At 43.2% G+C, this 15,496-nt stretch overlaps 1 protein-coding gene across 2 annotated transcripts; it reads left to right on the top strand.

The window, feature by feature from the left end:
• The first annotated feature begins 55 nt into the window (after positions 1-55).
• Positions 56-10,523, top strand: LOC311029207 (5'-AMP-activated protein kinase subunit gamma-2-like). 2 transcript variants are annotated; one of them, XM_084034223.1, is made up of 13 exons: positions 56-620; positions 1,381-1,429; positions 1,903-2,012; positions 2,189-2,270; positions 2,373-2,431; positions 5,527-5,572; positions 5,674-5,728; positions 6,395-6,521; positions 7,976-8,141; positions 8,245-8,282; positions 8,379-8,525; positions 8,736-8,829; positions 9,108-10,523. In XM_084034223.1, the coding sequence occupies exons 1-13, from the start codon at positions 603-605 to the stop codon at positions 10,007-10,009; spliced, it is 1,893 nt and encodes a 630-aa protein (XP_083890349.1). In that variant the 5' UTR covers positions 56-602; the 3' UTR covers positions 10,010-10,523. The 2 variants fall into 2 exon arrangements, with proteins under 2 accessions (XP_083890349.1, XP_083890350.1); XM_084034224.1 differs by having other exon boundaries at positions 1,820-2,012; positions 2,189-2,280.
• The last annotated feature ends 4,973 nt before the right edge of the window (positions 10,524-15,496 follow it).

Below are 15,496 nucleotides of genomic sequence, written 5' to 3'. Positions count from 1 at the left end.
CTGATCCAGTCAGAATGGAATCAATAACTCCCGGTCTCCCTCGGCGACATGAGGGACGTGACAGATTGAGCTGATTGGCTGAGAGTCCGTCACCAACTCTACCAAACTGCATAGTTAGGTTGAGACAACTAATCATCGTTAGGTTTGATTAATAAAAGGTATGGTGGACCAGCTCCTTCCCAGACCAGGTGGACCCGGACACTGATAGAGAGACCAGCCATTATAACAGTTAGAACACAGAAAAGTATTTGTACTCTTCTGTAGTATAACTACTGTTACTCGTATCAGAGTATTTGTACTCTGGGGTTTAACCATAATACTTCCTCACTGGTAAACATCGTTATGCTTTTCTTGTGAAACACCCAACCGGAAGTGCATTGTGTTGTAGCCCCGTTAGCTTGGTTGCTTGCTAGCTGCTCCGCTGGTCGCGCTTTCTGTTTTAAACTAGAAATAGTTCGGCGGAAAGTGGCGATGTTTACCGACAGTAGCCGACCGGCTACCGGCAGATCAGGTCCTTCCAACCGGGTCAGAGACAAGATGGAGCCGTGAGAATTCGGAGATCCAGCGGTCGACATCAGCGAGCGGAGAGAAAAGAGCTTTTAATGAACGGAGTCTGTCAGGTAGGTGTAACCGTAGATGACGTCATGTAGCCTTAAATCAGTCATTTAGCTGCCGACGAAGAACAGCATTACAAAATGTAATTTTGTGTTTTTATCACAGAAATCACTTCGTAATGTTAATATCGCTGCCACCTAACGATCGGCTGCTGTCACTATATTAATACATACCATGGAGATCTGAAAACATGATTACATAATAAACCGGAATACCAGAGGAACCTGCGCCGGCAGACGTCATCACCATTTTTATTATTATTATTATGATGATTATTATGATTTCCCCTTTGTATTCATGTTGATCTGTGTGCAGGATTTAAATAATTTATTTTCTGTAAATCCCAGTTACACAACAGATCACCTGAATAAATGCTGTTGATTATTCTGTCCTGTTAATAATTGATCTTCGTGTCCCTTTCCTGTTTCAACATAAACATAAAGTAAAGAGACTCCAGTTTCCTTAAGTTTAGGAATGATGCAATAATCTCGTCAAGAAATAACAAATGGACAAGTTCTGATCCAGATGTACTGATTTGACCAATAACCAGTTTGGTTCTTGTGGGGGTCAGGACCCATCCTGATCAGATTGTTCAGGCTGGAGCCCATCAAGAGGATCTCTATCCTTAGAGCATCAGTTTCAGAGGCCCGGGGCCAAGAACACTCAGCTGGGTTTAGTCTAAGTTTAACATTAGGAAATGAGATTTGTCCAGCTGTCATGGGTTTGTTCAGAAGACTCGTATTGATGACTCGTCATCGTCAACAGGTGGAAGTTGCAGGCGCCATGTCGGAGCAGCTAGACCCCGAAGACGGCGGTAAGATGAACTTCCCTCTCACTCATTCAGATTCAGATCTCTAAAGCAAACAGGAGACAATAGTGACTGTGGGGAACTATTTTCAGAGGCGGATTAATCCCCTCCAGGTCCCCTATAGTTCTTGTATGTGGGACAGAATAAAGTGCAGGTGTTTCCAGCTTGTTGTTGATGATGAAAGAAGATTGATGTGTTTGAATGGAGCCCTATGGACAGAAGAAGAATATGGAGTTTCATATTTACTGTATCAGAGATACCAGGAACATGATCACATGATCAGACCGAGTCTCTTAACGTAACTCAATCATCATCTCTAATGTTTTAAAATACAGGTGTACGTCAGCATGAATGGACGTTGTTGTTATTATGAATATTGCATGAATATTACTGCAGGAGGTTCTGTCTCTGGATGCCTTCGCTGCAGGAAAGACGCTGGATGATGATGACGATGACAACATTTCCTGTTTCCTGTGCAGCTTCAGAGGAGTCAGAGAGAGACATCTACATGCGCTTCATGAAGTGTCACAAGTGTTATGACATCATCCCCACCAGCTCCAAACTGGTGGTGTTTGACACAACGCTGCAGGTGAGAGGGGAAAGAAATAGGGAGGCAGGTGTATGTATGCGACAGTTTATTATGATAGAAAACAAAACATTTGAGATATTTAAGAAGACGGTTCTGTTGACTTATTAAAAAATTGTTGCAGCGCCAGTGCCACTAAAATGCTTCTACTTATCATGTTGTTTGTTTGTTTGTTGCAGGTGAAGAAAGCGTTTTTTGCTCTGGTGTCTAATGGAGTGAGAGCCGCTCCTCTGTGGGAGAGTAAGACACAGAGCTTTGTAGGTGAGACAGGGTGTGTGTTTTTGTGTCAGTGTGTAGATATTCATATATTAATATTTAAAGGCTCCGAGAGAAGATGCAGATGAAACTCTGTGTTTTTTACAGGAATGCTGACGATCACAGACTTCATTAACATCCTGACCAGATATTATAAATCTCCCATGGTAACACACACACACACACACACACACACACACACACACACACACACAGTGACATCACAACCAATTAGCTGACAGGCTGTCTCCATGCTAGGCTATGCTAAGCTAAGCTAAGCGGCTGCAGTGGACTGTTGGACAGGAAGAGAAGAAGAAGAAGAGTAGCGTTGAAGGGATGTGATCTATAATGGATCGACAGTAGAAACAGGCAGGAGGACCAGCACGGAGCAAAGCAATAAAACAATATTAGTCCCTCAGGCGTCACCTAAAATGACTACCCTCTTGTATCACTAACGACAAAAATGTCCGACTCCAAAAAACTGCTATAAAAATTGAACCGATTAATATTTTTTTCTACTTTTTTTTGTGTAAATCTTCCGCCCTGCTCAAAACTACCAAACATTCAATCATTTTCAGGATTTTAACCCTCTAAATGCCAGTTTGAATACTTGTTGTCACTGTTGTTTTTTACGAAAAAAGAAACACAAAAAATTAGTTATTTTCCCCCCAAAACATTTTTTTTGGCTGGGGCATTTATTTCAAATCAGTCATGGATAGGTCAAAAATTATCCAAAATATTGACTTTGATGCATTATTAGTTTTTGTGTAGCGTCAGATTTAAAATGGTCTACGACTATATGGACAAAAATTTCCCCATCGAGTCCCATTCAAACCACATTTTTTAATCTTATAGCCATTCCAACAAATAATCATGCATTTTTAATGTTAGGGTTTCATCCTTGAGAAAATTGGTCAAATTTGTTATTTTTAGTGTTCACCACTAAAATCAGCCATTTCCCCATTGCAGGCCTATGCATAAAGTGTCTGTCATTTCTTGGTGATAAAACATCTGTAAAAACACAGCTGTAATACAACTTTTTTTAATCAGCATGAGATTTAACAATTTACACAATACAGATTTTTTTTAGAGTGTCTGTTTTTTTATAGTGTATGTGCATGTTCACATTCCATCCAGCAGGACTTGCAGCACGGCATTTTGTGCTCTTTGCAGTTGAATCTGCCACACTTGGTGCAAGACACACAGACACACACACACACACACACACATACACAAGTGTGTGTGCTGTTTCATGTGTCTTTGAAGGAGACAGATTGACCTTAGCTTGACTTTATTGTAGAACTTGGAATCAAAGAGGTGACTGTGGAGTAAACAAAACAACGGTTAGTATCTTTATGCACCTGGCTGGAGTCCTGTCACAAACTGCATGCAGCTTGGCTGTCTGCTTCACTCTGGGTGCCTCTCTGTGTCATCCTGCTCCTTGTAGGTCCCTGAGTGAAATGAGCAGACAGAAAATCTACATGCAGTTTGTGACCCTTTGTTTTTATACTCCACAGTGTGTGTTGTGCAAAGAGCACAATATGCATGCTGCAGGTCCTGCTAGATGGAATGTGCACCTGCACCTGCAGACAAACCATACAGACATGTTTGTTCCAAAAAAACGTGTGTTGTATTGTGTAAATTGTTAAATCTCATGCTGATTAAAAAAAAAATCATTGGAAATAGTATTACAGCTGTGTTTTTACAGATGTTGTATCACCAAGAAATGACATACACAGTGATGCATAGGCCTGCAATGGGGAAATGGCTGATTTTAAAGGTGAACACTAAAAATTACAAATTTGACTATTTTTCTCAAGAACGAAACCCTAACATTACAAAATGCATGATTATTTGTTGCAATGGCAATGAGATCAAAAAATGTGTGTTTTGAATGGGACTCAATGGGAGCCTATAGGCCAAAGAGGGGAAGTGCAGTTTAAATCTGGCGCTACGCAAAAACTAAAAATGCATCAAAGTCAAAAAGTGGATATGTTTTGACCTATCCATGACTGATTTAAAATAAATGCCCCAGCCCCAATTTTTTTTTTTTTTTTTAAATAACTAATTTTTTTTTATTTTTTTTTTTCGTAAAAAACAACATTGACAACAAGTAATCAAACTGGCATTTAAAGGGTTAAAATCCTGAAAATGATTGAATGTTTGGTAGTTTTGAGCAGGGCGAAAGTTGTTAAAGAGATCTACGCAAAAAAAAGTAGAAAAAAATATGAATTGGTTCAATTTTTATAGCATTTTTTTGGAGTCAGACATTTTTGTCCTTAGTGATACAAGAGGGTAGTAAATTTGTAAAACAGTGTTCTAGTGATCTGTTAAAAAATTAAAATTTGAATTCCAAAATTTGTCGAGAGTGACATTTCTTTGTGAAAATTGTGCCATATGCACTAACAGCCAAAATTATAGCCAGTTTAAGAGGACAAAATTGCCCAAATGGACAAAAAAGGCCTTAGTGACCCCTGAGAATGTTAGTATTCTGGTTCTATGAGGTTCTCCTCCAACACATATCAGTTTAACTATATTCATAGTAATTTCAGCTGTTTACCCATCTAGGAACAGAATCCATGGTGTGTAGAGAAGAAGCACGGTGCAAACATCTCTGTCCCTTTAGCATGTCTTCATGGCTTCCTGTCTTCATGTCCTCATGTCTTTATGTCTTCCTATCTTCATATCTTCATGGCTTCCTGTCTTCATGTCCTCATGTCTTTATGTCTTCCTGTCTTCCTATCTTCATATCTTCATGGCTTCCTGTCTTCATGTCCTCATGTCTTCCTATCTTCATGTCTTCCTGTCTTCATGTCCTCATGTCTTTATGTCTTCCTGTCTTCATGTCCTCATGTCTTCCTATCTTCATGTCTTCCTGTCCTCATGTCTTCCTGTCTTTATGTCTTCCTGTATTCCTATCTTCATGTCTTCCTGTCTTCATGTCCTCATGTCTTCCTATCTTCATGTCTTCCTGTCCTCATGTCTTCCTGTCTTTATGTCTTCCTGTCTTCATGTCCTCATGTCTTCCTGTCTTCCTATCTTCATGTCTTCATGTCCTCATGTCTTCCTGTCCTCATGTCTTCCTATCTTCATGTCTTCCTGTCCTCATGTCTTCCTGTCTTTATGTCTTCCTGTCTTTATATCTTCCTATCTTCATGTCTTCAAGTCCTCATGTCTTCCTGTCCTCGTGTCTTCCTGTCTTCATGTCTTCCTCCTCCACACTCGTAGTTGCAGCTGTGATTAGTGTCTCTGTCTCTGCCAGGTTCAGATCTACGAGCTGGAGGAACATAAAATCGAGACGTGGAGAGGTAAAAGTATTCTCAGTATGTCTGTTAATGTGTCTGTTAATGTGTCTGTCATTTGATCATCAGCAGTGACAACATGATCATGTGTTTTCTGCTGTTACCAGAGCTGTACCTGCAGGAGACCTTCAAACCTCTTGTCCACATCTCACCTGATGCCAGGTACGTCTCCTAGTGTGTGACTCTACAGGAAGAGGAAACGAGAGGGGAGGGAAAAGGAAACAGGGAGAGGAAACGAGAGGGGAGGGAAGAGGAAACGAGAGGGGAGGGAAGAGGAAACAGGGAGAGGAAACAAGAGGGGAGGGAAGAGGAAACGAGAGGGGAGGGAAAAGGAAACAGGGAGAGGAAACGAGAGGGGAGGGAAGAGGAAACAGGGAGAGGAAACAAGAGGGGAGGGAAGAGGAAACGAGAGGGGAGGGAAAAGGAAACAGGGAGAGGAAACGAGGGGGGAGGGAAGAGGAAACAGGGAGAGGAAACAAGAGGGGAGGGAAGAGGAAACAGGGAGAGGAAACAAGAGGGGAGGGAAGAGGAAACGAGAGGGGAGGGAAGAGGAAACAAGAGTGGAGGGAAGAGGAAACAGGGAGAGGAAACAAGAGGGGAGAGAAGAGGAAACGAGAGGGGCGGGAAGAGGAAACAGGGAGAGGAAACGAGAGGGGAGGAGATCAGTGCTCCCCACAGGTCTGGCTCCAGGAGAGGGCCCTGTCTCCCTGTTCCAAGCAAGGCGCGACCTTTAGGCAGTATTGAACAAATAAGTGTAAACCTGTAACTCTGAATGTATGACCTCCTTCTCCTCCCTCTCCCTCTCCTCCTCCTCCCTCCCTCCCTCAGTATATTTGAAGCTGTGTACTCGCTGATAAAGAATAAGATCCACCGTCTTCCTGTCATTGATCCGGTCAGTGGGAACGCTCTCTACATCTTGACTCACAAGAGGATCCTCAAGTTCCTGCAGCTCTTTGTGAGTCTTCATGTTTCCTTCTTTGTGAGGTTTCATGTTACATGACGGGGGCACGTGTTACATTAATGCTTGAGTTATGTATATCAGTAGCACACTGACACATTCAAATGTCCTGCTGTCATTAGGCTCCAGTGGTGGCTTTCGGATTGGCAGGGTTCACCTGGACAGGACGCCAGTCTATCACAGGGAGACATGTAGAGACAGACAACCATTCACACTCACACGCTTACACGGGGAGAACATGCAAACTCCACACAGTTTAAATTTAAATGAATTTAAATAAAATGTACAGAATAAAATATTCTGCATCAGTCCACATCCCATCTCTGAGTTTGAGAGTCTAGAGGCATCACTGATTAATAATGTTTCACCTGCTAGAAATATATACTGAGGAGAGGAAACGGACATATATATATATATATATATATATATATATTAGGGCTGTCAGAGTTAACGCGTTAATAACGCGTTAACGCAACATCCTCTTAACGCCGTTCATTTTTTTAACGCGCGATTAACGCTCGGTATTTAAAAAAAAAAAAAACGTGCATTGTATGATTTATGGCCGTCGGTGGCACCTGTAGTCTTGATCCAGAGGGAAGGTGCGCGTCCACAGGCAGCGGTGTTTCCCCGCGTCCCATTCATTGTCTATGTGAAAAGCCGTGCAATGCATTCTGGTGGCGTTGCGGCGAATGTCGAGAGACGGCGCGCGAGTTGGCCGCTCCTCATTTGCCTAAAGTATAAGTCGAATCTACTTTATGCTAATCAGAGGCGCCGGGCTCGACTCGCCGCCTCGGGAACGCTCGCGAACACTCGCAAAAAGTTGTTGTTTAAATGAGAGCGCCTGTCAATCATCCTCTAGTGGCAGCCCACCAAGCGTGCAATACTGGGAAGCGGCACGTCCACACGCGTTTAAAATCGATTTGTGAACGGCAAATTCACCTTCAAAAGACTGCCAGATGGTTCAGTCGATAAGACCAAAGTCATCTGCGTGTACTGTGGGTATGAAATGAGCTACCATAGAAGCACGTCCAGTCTGAGATATCACTTGCAAGCCAATGCACTTATATCCTAACTGTACTTATCTCCTGTTACACTATCTCCTGTGACATGTTCACTTTAATTGTTTGTGATATATTCTTATAACCCTGTTTTGATCCCATGTTTTGGTAAGGGGATATTTGAAGTGTTAAATAAACATTTTCATAAATCAAGTATATTTGCCCTTATGTTGTTAAAAGTATTAAGAATATGAAAAAAATACATTAAGGTACATTTAGAAGAAGAAAAAAAAATGTGCCAAAAAATGCGATTAATTTGCGATTAATCGCGAGTTAACTATGGACAAAATGCGATTAATCGCGATTAAAAAAATCAATCTTTTGACAGCCCTAATATATATATATATATACATACTGTATATACACATATATATGTGTGTGTGTGTGTGTCAGGTGTGCGAGATGCCCATGCCGGCCTTCATGAACCAGACTCTGGAGGATTTGTCTGTGGGGACGTACGCCAACATCGCCTACATCCACCCCGACACGCCGCTCATCACCGCACTGTCTGTCTTCACACACCGCCGCGTGTCCGCCTTGCCCGTCGTTGACCACAACGGTAACCATGGCAATGTTGAAATGTGATTTCATGTGGACAGGCCGTGTGAGTTTTTTAGTGACGTGTCTACTGTGATTGTACCTACGTGTGTGTTGTGTTGCAGGTAAAGTGGTGGACATCTACTCCAAGTTTGATGTGATTGTGAGTATTTGATGTGATTGTGAGTAAAGTGTAAACACTGTGTGGGGTTGTTCACTGTGGGAGGAAGCCGAGGAAAGCTGAGTGTTTGTGCTCCAGAATCTGGCGGCCGAGAAGACGTACAACAACCTGGACCTGACGGTGACGCAGGCGCTCCGACACCGGTCCCAGTACTTTGAGGGAGTCATGAAGTGCAACAAACTGGAAACACTGGAAACCATTGTGGACCGCATCGTGAAGGCTGAGGTCATTAATAGCACAAAGCCTTCCAATATGTATCTCATAACAATCAATATCTGATACATGTTATTGATCCACTGACAGCTGCAGTATATATATTATAAACAGTAGATATGATTTATTGATCATCTTTTGTTCTTCCTGCTGCTGATGTTGAAAAACCCATATTGATAACTGATACTCTGTGGCTGTGTGTGTGTGTGTGTGTGTGTGCAGGTTCACAGACTGGTCGTTGTTGATGAAGAGTCTTGTATCATCGGCATCGTCTCTCTGTCAGACATCCTGCAGGCATTGGTCCTGACCCCTGCAGGTAAATACTGTTATTTCTTCCTGCAGACGGTTCTGTTGAACAGCTGTTGGTTGTCCCTGCACCCCACATGTTAGACTGCACCCCACATGTTAGACTGCACCCCACATGTTAGTCTGCACCCCACATGTTAGACTGCACCCCACATGTTAGTCTGCACCCCACATGTTAGTCTGCACCCTTTATTCACACATCAACTATTAACTGATCATTTTATTGATTGATCAGGATCTCCCCCTCTCTCTCTGCCTATCTGTCTCTGTCTGTCCCTCTGTCTCTAGGTCTTGGGAGGAAGGAGTCTCTCCCCTCTCAGCTGACAGCTTTAGACTCTACAGAACTAGAGACAGAATATAAACCTGGAATAGATCATCAGGACCAGGGCCTGCTGCCTGGCACAGAGACAGAAAGTAAACCTGAACCAGACCAGGAGCTGGAGCCTAGGACAGACACACACTGTGGGGACAGTGATACTGGTGAGAGCTGCCAGAAGAGGGAGGCAGAGGGGGAGGCAGAGTGGGAGGTAGCGGCGGAGGCAGAGAAGGAGGCAGAGGGGGAGGCAGAGGGGGAGGCAGAGAAGGAGGCAGAGGGGGAGGCAGAGGGGGAGGCAGAGAAGGAGGCAGAGGGGGAGGCAGAGGGGGAGGCAGAGAAGGAGGCAGAGGGGGAGGCAGAGGGGGAGACAGAGGGGGAGGCAGAGAGAAGTACAGAGAAGGAGGCAGAGGGGGAGGCAGAGAAGGAGGCAGAGGGGGAGGCGGAGGCAGAGGGGGAGGCAGAGGGGGAGGCAGAGAGAAGTACAGAGAAGGAGGCAGAGAAGGAGGCAGAGGGGGAGGCAGAGAAGGAGGCAGAGGGGGAGGCAGAGGGGGAGGCAGAGGGGGAGGCGGAGGCAGAGGGGGAGGCGGAGGCAGAGGGGGAGACAGAGGGGGAGGCAGAGAGAAGTACGGAGAAGGAGGCAGAGGGCGAGGCAGAGGGCGAGGCAGAGAGAAGTACAGAGGGGGAGGCAGAGAGGACAGAGAGAAACACATATGGGGAGATAAAGGAGGACATAGCAGTGATAGAGACGGAGGATGGTGATGGAGAAGAAGAAGAAGAAGAAGAGGGGGAAGAGGAGAAAGTGAAGGAGGAGGGAGGAGCAGTGGAGGTGACAGGAGAAGGGGGGGAGGAGGGAGGAGTGGCAGAGGTGACATAAAGTTTGTTGTCCCAATAAAGATCAAATAATAACAATAATTAATATAATCCTCAGATGTTGGTAATACTATTATTTTGGAAAATTCTTCCCAATAAATGAATGTGTCTCCCATGAAACACAAACTCAACATTAAAGTGCTTTGGACACAAGTTGGTGTTGAACATGACAAACAGCTGATTGGAGAGGCCGTCCCAGGAGGAGGGCTCCAGTTTCTATTTTACTGTTCAGGGCAACAACTTCAACTTCCTGTCTATGACGTCGTACTCTGCACTACCATGAGCTATTGGCCCTGAAACCACAGGTCCTAGGTCAGTCGGGCCACATCGTGGTTGTGATTGAGATATGTTTCAGTAAGTGAAGTGACACTTCAGCATCTTTAACCTGATGAAGATGTTGCAGTAAAATGTGATCCAGCTGAGTTTGAATGTTTCCAATTTGAACTCTGAACATCAAAGTATCTGTTGATATAATTTGTGTTTTTATAAATGTTGTGTTAATATTGTCATTAAAAACAATGAATTTAACTTTGTGATCTTTTTTTAAAGGTTTTAGGTTGGGGACATTCTAAACCCATTTATATATTAATAAACACACTGGCACAAGTTCTATCGTTAGGGTTAGGTTAAGTTAGGGTATAAAGATGAAAACCACTCAAAGCGACTCTTTTTGGGAATAACTCGAGAACGAAAGGTCCAATCCAAACCAGCTTCTATGCCCCCATTTTAGGCCGTTCCGGACCGTTTGAAACCATCCCCAAGACTCTAGGACCTACGGAAGCCGAGATATCACTTCAAAGTGACTCCTTTTGGGATAACTCAAGATAGGAAGGTGCTAGAGAGATGGTTGAGGTGTCTATGGATTCCTCTGGATCAGGGTTAGGGTTAGGTATAGAGAAAAGACACATGGAGCTCCCCGCGTCGTCCAACGACTTCGCAGTTGAATGGAGCACCAAGGCAAGGCACTGGCCGGCGCTTGTCGTTCAAGTCTCCCCCGCCAGATGAACTTAGACCTGAGGAGTGAGTGAGGTGTTGAGGACAGGCATGATGGTGGAATACTGAGGGTCAGGACACGTTATTGGATGTTGGCATCATACAAGAGTTAGGTTTAGGGTCAGGTGGTTAGGGTTAGGTATAGAGGTCAGGGTGATGGTTAGGGTTAGGGTTAGAGGTCAGGGTGAGGGATAGGAGTTAAGGCTCCTCCTTATTTATTTATTATTTATCATTTCATAAATGAGTAATAGATAGTAGATAAATAAATAAGCCGGGTTGGCGTTAGGCTTGCAGTCAGGTAATCAGCAGTCTGGTGTTTAAACCTCATTCTTAACCGTATATTTAATCTAATTTAATATGACTTTAATTTAGATTTACTCCATCCTTAGTTCCCGCCGTCTAGGCGCCTCTGTATCCCTTACCGACCCAGCCGCCGGACCGTGCAGGAGGGGGGACGGGGTCAGAGAATAAAGAGGGGTGATGTGTCTACACCAAGAACCCTCCCCCGCCCGTCTAGGCGCTCTCTGAATCCCATCCCTCCCCACCTGCAGGCCCGTGCAGGAGGGGCGGAAAGGGACGGGGAAATGTAATGAAAAGTGGCCAGGTGAGTGTGTTCCAGGTCCGTAGTGAGGATGACGAGTAACAGATCCTGCCTTTCCAGATCCAGATGTCCCAGTCCGAGTCCCTCGTGCCGTGATTCCAGAAGAGCAGAGCAGCCATGATTGTGGTTTCCTGTTTGAACTGACGTTTTTCGTGAATTTTCGACATGCTATAGTATGACTTTTTTTTTCCCTGAAAAAGTTGACCATGGCTTTTTATGGCTGAGACTAGGCGCGTCAAGCGAGATGAGCGATTTTTATGCCTTTTTAACAATTTTAAATATTTTTTTATGAATATATCCTGACTGACTTTTTCGTGAATTTTCGACGTGCTATAGTATGACTTTTTTTGGGGGGGGGGGGGGGGGGGGAATATGACTAAGTCTTTTTATAACTATTTTGCACTCACTACACTCACATTTTGATTGACACGCGATATAGAAGCATATGTTAGGACTTTTACATCATCTTTACAACATTTTATGAATTTTGTCGATTTTTCACTTTTTTTCCGACATGCTATAGTATGACTTTTTTTTTCCCTGAAAAAGTTGACCATGGCTTTTCATGGCTGTTTTGGACTCACTACACTGAGACTAGGAGCATCAAGCGAGATGAGCGATTTTTATGCCTTTTTAACACTCTTTAACAATTTTAAATATTTTTTTATGAAAATATTCTGACTGACTTTTTCGTGAATTTTCGACATGACCTTTTTTTAACAATATGATCAAGGCTTTTTTTTTTAAGATTATTTTCTTGCATAGACACCTTTGTATTTAGCAGTGGATAGAGAGGAAACATGGGAGAGAGAGGGGGATGTGACATGTATCAAAGGATCTCCAGCCAGGATTCGAACCTGAGGCTGCTGCATATATGCAGACATGGGTAAATGGCATGCACTCTAACCACTCAACCACCTGCCTGCCTGCCATGATGTTGCATGTGGCCATGACTCACTCACTCACACATTGTTGTGCATAAACCCCCATGTCTCTCCTTTCACACTCAGGCTGACACACCTGCAGTATATCCAACATCGTTGCAGCCAATTACCAGCCTGCTGTATAAGCCAGCAAGGGCAGTTGTTCACGAGGAACAGACCCAGCAGCACTCCTGTCCCACAGCATGATTTGAATACCCTTTTTCCTTTCAGTAGTTCTGAACCTAGTTGTTATTTTATTTTGGCCTGGAGATGGCCGGCAGTCCTCCTTTTCGGTTTAGTTTTTAGTTTGATTTTGTCAGGCGGAGGGGGGCCAGCTTCGACGTCCCTATAGGGGGTGGCCTGGTTCCCCCTCCTTTTTGATGAGTTGGCTGGCATCTCCAGGTCCCTTTCGGGTTGCTGACTTCTTTATTTGGGTAAAGTATTTATGTTGCATATTAGTTATGGTTTTGTTAAAGAATGTTTATTTTCCTTTGGCTAATAAAACCCGTTAACAAGTTCCATTTCCTGGTGTTCTTCTTTATGTTGAGGTCTCCAATTTCGAGTCACTGGTCGATGTACCTAATTGTTTGGAGGCCGTAACACATGAATAAGCCTTTTTATGACTGTTTTGGACTCACTACACTCAGATTTGGATTGACACGCGATATAGAAGCATATGTTAGGACTTTTACATCATTTTTACAACATTTTATGAATTTTGTCGATTTTTCACTTTTTTTCCGACATGCTATACTATAGCAGCTATAGTATCACTTTTTTTTTCCCTGAAAAAGTTGACCATGGCTTTTTATGGCTGTTTTGGACTCACTACACTGAGACTAGGAGCGTCAAGCGAGATGAGCGATTTTTATGCCTTTTTAACAATTTTAAATATTTTTTTATGAATATATCCTAACTGACTTTTTCGTGAATTTTCGACGTGCTATAGTATGACTTTTTTTTGGGGGGGGGTGGATATGACTAAGCCTTTTTATAACTATTTTGCACTCACTACACTCAGATTTTGATTGACACGCGATATAGAAGCATATGTTAGGACTTTTACATCATTTTTACAACATTTTATGAATGTCGATTTTTCACTTTTTTTTCGACATGCTATAGTATGACTTTGAGACTTGGTGCATCAAGCGATATGATATGAGCGATTTTTATGACTCTTTTAAATATTTTATGAAAATATTCTGACTGACTTTTTCGTGAATTTTCGACATGCTATAGCATGACCTTTTTTTAACAATATGATCAAGGCTTTTTTTTTTTCAAGATTATTTTCTTGCATAGACACCTTTGTATTTAGCGGTGGATAGAGAGGAAACATGGGAGAGAGAGGGGGATGTGACATGTATCAAAGGATCTCCAGCCAGGATTCGAACCTGAGGCTGCTGCATATATGCAGACATGGGTAAATGGCATGCACTCTAACCACTCAACCACCTGCCTGCCTGCCATGAATAAGCCTTTTTAAGGCCCGAGCGCCGACAACGTCGGGCTGCGAAGCCCTATTGTTATTCGAATGTTTTTTCTTATTAGGGCCCGAGCGCCGACAACGTCGGGCTGCGAAGCCCTATTGTTATTCGAATGTTTTTAGGGCCCGAGCGCCGACAACGTCGGGCTGCGAAGCCCTATTGTTATTCGAATGTTTTTAGGGCCCGAGCGCCGACAACGTCGGGCTGCGAAGCCCTATTGTTATTCAAATGTTTGTAGGGCCCGAGCGCCGACAACGTCGGGCTGCGAAGCCCTATTGTTATTCGAATGTTTTTTAGGGCCCGAGCGCCCATCTCCCTCCCTCAACATATCTATCCCTTCCTACCTCCTTCCATCCATTTCTCCTTCACCATCTCTCTCCTCCCTTAAAAAATAGACTAACTGTAGACACCTCATATGCTCATCTTTCAGATTGATGACCAACAATATCATGGCCATGTTTAATATGAAGGGCCAAGGGACCAAGAGGGCCTTCAAGCCAACACAGCTGTACCATGTTGTGATTGGTATGCACAAATTATATTTTTAGGTTGACCTTTCTGTCAATAAAGTTGTGATTTTGACTGGCCATGAGCTCCATGAACAGTTTAGTGCACAACTCAAATAAATGGCAAACACTTGTTGAGTGTTCAGTACAGTGGTTTGGGAAAACTAAACAGATAAGATTATATACTGTCACAGGTTTCCCACGCATCCTGGAAAACATGGTAAATCTGGTAAATGGAAAAACATGGAAAATTTAAAAAACAGTTAAATGTCCTGGAAAAACTTGATTTGCCTTGTTTTTTTATCCTTCCTTTGCCTCTCTATGCAAACAGGTTAGAAGGTTTGCACATGCATGTCTGTTGCCATGCTGTCTTGGTGGGTAACATTGACTACATTTACAGTCAGTATTCGGGTTAAGGTCAATATTTCTGTTTCTGAAAAATTTTGAATAACCCGTTGATACCCACATAATATTCAAGAGGTAATATTATCTTCCTTGCTCCAAAAGTGTGGTTTGGGTTTTTGCCATGTTTACAAGTAGTTCCTGGACTCAAAAGTCTAAGATTCCTTGTGAATAGAGCATGCACACAACACAAATTAATATTCCTTTCTATGGGGATATCCCGATTGGCGTATACATGACCAAATATTGGGGTTAGAAAAGTAGTAACCCAGTGGTCATATTGCATATTCTGTTTTTTCAAAAGGGTTGTTTACATGGCCGTCCGCAACTGGGTTATTGCTAATATTCCGGTTAAGAAAGGGTTATCTGTCTGCATGTAAACATAACCAATGAAACACAGCAATCTAGTTGGCGCAGCTCCCCATGTGATTCTACCAGCCAATCAGTTTTACATGTCTGATGGCAGTAATCCACCCCTTCTGCCATTCTGCATCTTTCAGGATTCAATCTTCTTTGTTTGTCTCATCCTGGGGCACTACAGATGTCCACCATGTTCACTCACAGTACAGCTAGGGA

Source organism: Eutrigla gurnardus, assembly GCF_963514095.1.
Source record: "Eutrigla gurnardus genome assembly, chromosome: 18".
Taxonomy (NCBI): domain Eukaryota; kingdom Metazoa; phylum Chordata; class Actinopteri; order Perciformes; family Triglidae; genus Eutrigla; species Eutrigla gurnardus.
The sequence above is the reverse complement of the archived record's forward strand: the minus strand, read 5'-3'. Positions and strand labels throughout refer to the sequence as shown.

What these genes read in the sequence shown, in the direction of transcription:
- LOC311029207 (XM_084034223.1), top strand. An exon ending in GCTAGACCCCGAAGACGGCG is followed by an intron (nt 1,430 to 1,902) that starts GTAAGATGAACT and finishes TTTCCTGTGCAG; the next exon opens with CTTCAGAGGAGTCAGAGAGA. An exon ending in GATATTATAAATCTCCCATG is followed by an intron (nt 2,432 to 5,526) that starts GTAACACACACA and finishes TGTCTCTGCCAG; the next exon opens with GTTCAGATCTACGAGCTGGA.